A 7731-nucleotide genomic window follows, 5' to 3' on the forward strand; every position below is an offset into this window, starting at 1 on the left:
GTCAATGCCCTCTGTTTCTGTGGTTGACGTGTCTGTAGGTGAAATCTTTAGGAGGGATCTCAACTGTGCGTGCACATACAGTGTGCTCCCATCGCAAGTGATGTTCAACTGCTTAACGAAGTTGTTCAGTTCTTCAACTTCACGAACTGTCGTAAGGGTGAGGTGAAGAAATTCAGAGAAGTCAACAAGCCCAGGCAATTCACGAAGAAAATCTAATTTGTAGAAATGGACAACCTTGCCTGTCATTGCACGCAACTTTTGAATGACGGTTACCTTTCTGTTGAAGTTATCATCTTGCATATATATACAGCAGTTACATTTGAAGAGGAAGGTAGCTGTCATTCATGAGTTGCGGGCTGTTTGAACTTCATTGAGCGTAGAAATGAAATGCGTACTCTCATTTGTCTTTTTTATGACCTTCGTGCAGAATGAGAATGGATGGGTACGTTAGTAATATTTTTTGGCAGGCAGTGGCAGTCTTGCTTGTTTCATTGTCGCATACAATTGATGAAACTTGTTTGTCAACCACAGAAAAGTATTCTTCTCTGATCTGCCCACTGTCTGAGCACCCGAAGGTAATGGAGCACGGGCCAGGATGTAGCCACCTCGATTCTCTGCAACCAAGTTGCTCAGTAGGAAATTGAAGCCCTCAACTTGATGGCTGGCCTTGCCAACAACTTAAGCGGCCGGAGAGTGCGTGCACACTGTATGTGCACGCACAGTTTAGATCCCTCCTAAAGAGTTCACCTACAGACACGTCAACCACGGAAACAGAGGGCATTGACGATGCCCGGATGGACCACATCTTAGAAAAGTTGGATATTAGACAAGGACTGAAGGCAAACTTCTTCCTTAATCTGTTAGGGTTCTCCGACTCAGGTGGGGAGAAGGTATTGGTTTTCAGCCATCGTCTCCGGCCACTTAAGTTGTTGGAAAGGCTAGGCCAACCATCAAGTTGAGGGCTTCAATTTCCTACTGAGCAACTTGGTTGCAGAGAATCGAGGTGGCTGCATCGTGCCCACTGTCTGACCACCCAAAGGTAATGGAGCACGGGCCACGATGCAGCCACCTCGATTCTCTGCAACCAAGTTGCTCAGTAGGAAATTGAAGCCCTCAACTTGATGGCTGGCCTTGCCAACAACTTAAGTGGCCGGAGACGATGGCTGAAAACCAATACCTTCTCCCCATCTGAGTCGGAGAACCCTAACAGATTAAGGAAGAAGTTTGCCTTCAGTCCTTGTCTAATATCCAACTTTTCTGAGATGTGGTCCATCCGGGCATCGTCAATGCCCTCTGTTTCCGTGGTTGACGTGTCTGTAGGTGAACTCTTTAGGAGGGATCTAAACTGTGCGTGCACATACAGTGTGCACGCACTCTCCGGCCGCTTAAGTTGTTGGCAAGGCCAGCCATCAAGTTGAGGGCTTCAATTTCCTACTGAGCAACTTGGTTGCAGAGAATCGAGGTGGCTGCATCCTGGCCCGTGCTCCATTACCTTCGGGTGCTCAGACAGTGGGCAGATCAGAGAAGAATACTTTTCTGTGGTTGACAAACAAGTTTCATCAATTGTATGCGACAATGAAACAAGCAAGACTGCTACTGCCTGCCAAAAAATATTACTAACGTACCCATCCATTCTCATTCTGCACGAAGGTCATAAAAAAGACAAATGAGAGTACGCATTTCATTTCTACGCTCAATGAAGTTCAACCAGCCCGCAACTCATGAATGACAGCTACCTTCCTCTTCAAATGTAACTGCTGTATATATATGCAAGATGATAACTTCAACAGAAAGGTAACCGTCATTCAAAAGTTGCGTGCAATGACAGGCAAGGTTGTCCATTTCTACAAATTAGATTTTCTTCGTGAATTGCCTAGGCTTGTTGACTTCTCTGAATTTCTTCACCTCACCCTTACGACAGTTCGTGAAGTTGAAGAACTGAACAACTTCGTTAAGCAGTTGAACATCACCTACGATGGGAGCACACTGTATGTGCACGCACAGTTGAGATCCCTCCTAAAGATTTCACCTACAGACACGTCAACCACAGAAAAGTATTCTTCTCTGATCTGCCCACTGTCTGACCACCCAAAGGTAATGGAGCACGGGCCACGATGCAGCCACCTCGATTCTCTGCAACCAAGTTGCTCAGTAGGAAATTGAAGCCCTCAACTTGATGGATGGGGTTTCATCTGGTTTTTGTGCCTAGGATGAGCACCAATTTCTGTCACAGAAGAATCGTGTCCTGATTGTTTAACCCCGTCATGAAATAGTTCAGTTGCTTCTTTGTCATTTGTAGGCGGGCCTTCATAAAAGTATGTGCGTGTAGTCCTTCAGCCCTAAATGAAAAACACAATGTAGTCCTTCCTCTTGAATATTTGTGAAATTATGCATTTATCGCTTGTACACATAATTGTTTTAATTGTAAGCTGTGTGAAAGAAATGCAAAATTTCCATGTGTGCCCTTTCTTTTGTCTGTTTCAAAATCTGTATGTGTTGGGAAATTCTGCGTGTTGTTGTCTGTGTTTACGCAAAATTTTAAGGTTAACAGCCACATGTTGCAGCCGTTTGTTTGTGTTCCTGTAAATATTGATTGCAATACTTTGCAGGAGTTGTCGTCATTGCATCTGATGGATATTGGTCACCTCGCACCAACAATGTTAGTTTTCTCCTTAAAGACTTGCTACCAGTTGGTTTGGTACATATGTTTGTAAACAAACGAAATCCATCACCAAGGAATACGCTGATTTTTTTCCGGATCAATTCTTACAGCAGCCCTTGTACTTTTGTGTTTGTGTTATTTGTTTTGCACAAATTTTGAATGGCCTCGCTTTGCACCATCAATTTTGAACTTTTGTTTCAATTACGTCCATTTGATTTCAACTCTTCACTGTTTTGTATCAGAAAATATGCATATACGTGGCAACTGTATTTTTTGTTGTAGTCAACTTATAACTTTACTGAACTTACATAATCTGAATCAATTGACATTACAATCTTTGTTTTAAAAATGACAAACGGCATTAGCAATTTGACCGAAAATGTCCACGAAATTTGAAATGGACTGTCACAATTTAGGTAGTTTAAAGTGCATCGATCGAAATTAGACGACGGACAAAATGTGTACACCACCCCTGTAATTTTCCCTTCAATCTAATTTGTATGATTTGCTCTTTCATAAGGGGAAGGAAAAGATTGAAGACAATTGCCGAACAACATATCCAAATGTCTGACACTATCGCTGGCTCTTGTCGAAAGCGGCCAGTTGCACCATTCATTTGTTACAGGTACTAGTTCTTTATTTTGACAATCTGGAATTACATATTTCGTACTGAAATTACGCGCCTCGTCGAAGTTCAGTTTGTGATGTTTCAAATTGGTTTTGTTCCGCATGTCTGAAAATGTTTAACTTGGTGTCGATTCAGTCCCGGATGTACGAAAGCTGTCTTATGCCGATTTCAGGGCCAGTGTGACATAAAAACTTGCATATATATATATATATATGTATTCATATTTCACATTTAGTGATGATAAGCTTGACGATGCTTGCATGCAGCCAGCAACAATTCAAGGAAATGCAAGGGCCAGACAACACTCGACGAAAAATGGTGAGTGTTGAAATCTGTATTCTCTATAATACAGTATGATGGAAACACATCGCTGGGTTGCTATCCACACGTTGTATTGAATGGTCGTAGTGGGCTTGTGATTGTTTCGCGTTTGTAGGATTGTAGCATGTAATAATGTCACCTTCCTATTGTTTTTGTAAATTTCAATTCGTTGTAAAAGTCCAGCTACGTTTCGTCGCTGACTTTTTGCTGCAACTGTTATTTGTATTTGCAATCTTATTTAATTAGCAACAATGCACGCGGATTGCGTTTGGCATAAAGTTGTAGTTACAGTAATTTCGGACTCATAGTTGTTACTTGTCTTGTACGTCTGTCATTTTCTTGGTTAAAGACTAGAAAGGAGATTGGGGAAAGGTGGAAGGCACTCCCCTCTGATGAGAAAAAGAGGTTTGTCGAAATGGCTAAGGCGAGCGCTGAGGAACACGCCAAAGTAGTACCATGTGCACCGAAGTCTGAAAAGGTCATTACGTACTTCATGTTTTCGTAAATGCATTTGCCTAGGTCCTGCTTTGCTGACATTGTTGGTTGTATTTTTTTATTAATTTAAGGGTAAAAAATGTGCAGGGTAAAAGGCAACTCCGCATATCATTGAAGTCAATTGTTGAGCTAGTTAACCGGTTCAACGAAGCACAAAAGCAGGCAGTCATTGACATTGGGTTTGCTGGCCTCCTGGGGATGAAGTGTACACGTATAGATCACGACTTGTGCGCATGGTTGGTACAGAACTTCGATCCTGACAGTAGTTCATTGAATGTCCATGGTTGTCAAGTCAGGCTCACGTGTAAGGCAGTTAATGTTTTATTGGGAATACGGTGTGAAGGCGATGACGTGCAGTTGGCTGGGTCATTGGAAGCATATCCCAATATCTACGATGAGGTTGGAGTTGTTAACGGAGTCATTCCTTTGAACAAGTTGAGACTTTATCTGACCGAGACTGCTGGTGCGGAGGACGAGTTTCGGCGGAAATTTGCGCTGTACGTGTTGGGGGCCATGTTGTGTCCTACCACAATGACCGGGTTGAAGCCATCGTTCATTCATGCCGTGAAGGACGTGAATCGTATGCGAGCTTGTAATTGGGCAAAGTTGACACTGCAATTCCTTCACAACGGTGTTCGCAAGTATAAAGGTCATCGCGGTGCAACTGGATGTGTTTTCCTGCTAATGGTATGCCAATACCTTGAATTTTTTTTTCCATTCCCCCCTTCATGTGTTTCATGCATTGTTCTGTCATGGTTCAACAAATTGGCCTTGATTGGGACATACAATGGTACCTGCTTTGTGAGTACGACAAACAGCACTCTTCCTGACCAAGTATGGTACTTGCAGAAATAAATTTTGTGTGACTACCGTCATGAATTTAAGAACAAAGAGTACAGGGCAAAAAGTATGCTGAACCTCAATGGAGGAACCAATTAAAACTACGTTGCGAAGAGGGGAACATGTACATAAAATTTTTTTCTTGGTTTCATCAATAAAGTCCTTGGTGTGCTGTACAATTTTTTCCCCAAAAAACATTGCATGATATGTGCCTATAAAGTTGACAGCATCCTCAACAAAATCGGTATGCTATGTACGTTCCACTGCAAAATTGAGAATAATGAATGTCATTGTTACTGAATATAGTTCATTTCTGTGGGAAGAACAACTTAATTATGGTATGCCCCTTAATGTCCACAGCTGTTGTACCTTGATTGTGTTTGTCTGAGCTCGACTACGACGCGGTCCACACCTCGGCTTCATTATTGGGGTGATACCCAAATACGGGAGACGCTGCGACGTATCAGAAGGAAGCAAAATTTCCCAACAATTGCGGTAAGCACTTCTACCACTGTGCACATTTCACACCATCGACCCACTTGTCTTCAACATACAATGTCAGACTTCATTTATGCGTTTCTATGATTAGGTGGAGTTTGATTACAGTAACGCCGATGATGCTGACATGGATGCATGCCATGTCGAGAACCAACAAACAGGACAGTACAATGAAGTCCGTATGAGCAATTTGGAGTCCGACATTCGTGAACTGAAGGAAATGATGAAGCAAGTTCTCCACAACCAAACAGATTTAATGGAGATGTTGCGACATTTCGAAGGCAAGCAAGTTGTTCGCAATGACAAGGTAATCCATCCAAGCATTACGCAATTTTCACACAGTTGAGCCACATCATTTGAAGATGGTTTGTAAGACTAAGTTCACGAATGTGTATGTATAATTAGGTGGAAGGCAATGATGTGTGTATCATTAACCTCTCCTCCAATGTTGCTCAACTGAAGGACATGCTGAAGCAACTGCTTCAACGTTTCAGTTTGGGCTGCAACGAACCGTTCACTGAACAAACCAATTTACGTGAACTGAAGCAAATGCTACACCACCTCATCGAAGGTATATTCTCTACACCGCAACCGGCAGGCGTGGCCAAACAGGGTGTGGACCCTGCTATTGGAGTCGAGGCGCATGAGGATGGCGTGGTCAAACCATCGGACGAAGTTAACCCAATGGAGTGTAATATTTCAGATGTACAAGGGGTGGATCACCAACAACATATTTTGAAGGGAACCTTGGCAAGGGACAAAAGTCATTTGCATGATGGGCACAAGCTGAACATCGAAGAAGGTGGCGACAACAACAAGAAGGGAGGCCTTCAGTCAGGGGAAACATATGAAACTGAAGATAAATACAGTCCTGACCTTCAGTCAGTGGGCGTGAAGAACGTGGCGTGCGATGTGCATACTTCTCCTACTAAGCTTGGCAAACCATTGGGAGCAACTGGAATCGTTAGAAGAAGTGCAAAGGGAAGACGAAAAGGAAAAGGAAAAGGAAAAATGTGCGGAAGTGGAGTTCAAGCCACTGAGGTCGGGGATATGCAATTGTGCATCGATAGCAAAACAAATAGTGGAGTTGACGACAGCAGTTCACCTGTGGATGTTGATGGTGTGGACAACGTGAACAAGGTACAAATACTGCCTTTAATGCCCCACAAGTTGTGAATACCCAATTCATGCCCACATCAATAATGTGAATCAGTAATTTTACAATCATCTGTGTTGTATTGTACTAGTTGTCAAAGAATTGCATGTTTGCAGTTATGACTGCTGCCATATGTTAGTACACATTTCTAACAAACTCCGCACCAAACATCACAAGTTGGGAAAACTCTGGGGCTCACAGTTTTTACATCATTTCACGTTTTTTTTTATGACTACAGACCTTGTAATATAAGCTTCAATACTTTTATGAAATGTGTACTGTTAGTTGGCTGTTTATTTTTGTAGGACTCGTTGACGATGTTGGACAGCGAAGGGTTGTTATCGGCGGAGGAACAAAAACTTCTTCACTATGTATTTGACGATAGCAAAAATGAAATGTATTGTTTCATTTACTACTTGCAAATTTTCAATGACAGTCCACTGTGAAATAACTATCGTTCTAAGGATCATTTATTGCTTGTAGGGACATTGTTGTTTCCATGAATCTTCATGGACGGGCATGTGAAGTTGGCACCCGGCGTGACATGCGCACGCTCAAACCAGGGTCGTGGCTATCCGACACTGTAAGTGTTGGCTGCACAAATATGAATCTGCGTTTTTCAGTACCCCTAACTCAGAAACCTTTCTAATCAACTTGCCTTGTGTCTTGCATACAATGTTCCAGCCAATCAACTTGGTGGTGGTGCAATTGACTAATCGACAGAGGGATTTACACAATGACGGGAGGCACACTGATTGGTTCTTTCCCGTATATCTGTCGGTAAGTAAGTGTTTAAAGCTACGTTGTGTATTTTGTATGCCATATTTTGACAAATGTTTCCGTCAATGACCTTTACGCATTACACATGCAGACTATGATTCTAAATAAAGATATGCAACCTCTGGACCATGAACATATCGTCACATCATTTTTCGGACATGACAGATACACTGGTGCGATTGATGCATGCCAGAGGGTAATATCAATGTTCATCCCGTTATATTAAAACGAAAATATGAAAGCCATTACATGTTTGCATGGCCTCTAAACAAGGTCTGCCGTTGTGTTTTCGTGTAGATTTACGTGCCTTTCAATTACAGAGGAGTGCATTGGTTGTGCGTTAAAATTGAT

General features: G+C 42.4%; 2 protein-coding genes across 2 annotated transcripts; both read left to right on the forward strand.

The window, feature by feature from the left end:
• Positions 1–3962: 3962 nt before the first annotated feature.
• LOC145819534 (uncharacterized) lies at positions 3963–5059 on the forward strand. The gene is made up of 2 exons (XM_082913515.1): positions 3963–4089; positions 4194–5059. Exons 1-2 carry the CDS (start codon positions 4027–4029, stop codon positions 4959–4961), a joined length of 831 nt encoding a protein of 276 aa, XP_082769641.1. The 5' UTR covers positions 3963–4026; the 3' UTR covers positions 4962–5059.
• Positions 5060–6110: 1051 nt separating this feature from the next.
• On the forward strand, positions 6111–7355 carry LOC145819535 (uncharacterized). Its single transcript, XM_082913516.1, has 2 exons — positions 6111–6584; positions 6906–7355. Exons 1-2 carry the CDS (start codon positions 6129–6131, stop codon positions 7044–7046), a joined length of 597 nt encoding a protein of 198 aa, XP_082769642.1. The 5' UTR covers positions 6111–6128; the 3' UTR covers positions 7047–7355.
• The last annotated feature ends 376 nt before the right edge of the window (positions 7356–7731 follow it).

This window comes from Camellia sinensis, chromosome 2 (genome assembly GCF_055761805.1).
Source record: "Camellia sinensis isolate YWXY chromosome 2, ASM5576180v1, whole genome shotgun sequence".
Classification (NCBI taxonomy): domain Eukaryota; kingdom Viridiplantae; phylum Streptophyta; class Magnoliopsida; order Ericales; family Theaceae; genus Camellia; species Camellia sinensis.

Bases quoted from the DNA above. Each gene is read 5' to 3' on its own strand.
- LOC145819534 (XM_082913515.1), top strand. From the start codon at position 4,027: ATGGCTAAGGCGAGCGCTGAGGAACACGCCAAAGTAGTACCATGTGCA. The intron at 4,090-4,193 runs GTCATTACGTAC...AAAAATGTGCAG, and splicing joins GTGCACCGAAGTCTGAAAAG to GGTAAAAGGCAACTCCGCAT.
- LOC145819535 (XM_082913516.1), top strand. From the start codon at position 6,129: ATGGAGTGTAATATTTCAGATGTACAAGGGGTGGATCACCAACAACAT. The intron at 6,585-6,905 runs GTACAAATACTG...TTATTTTTGTAG, and splicing joins GTGTGGACAACGTGAACAAG to GACTCGTTGACGATGTTGGA.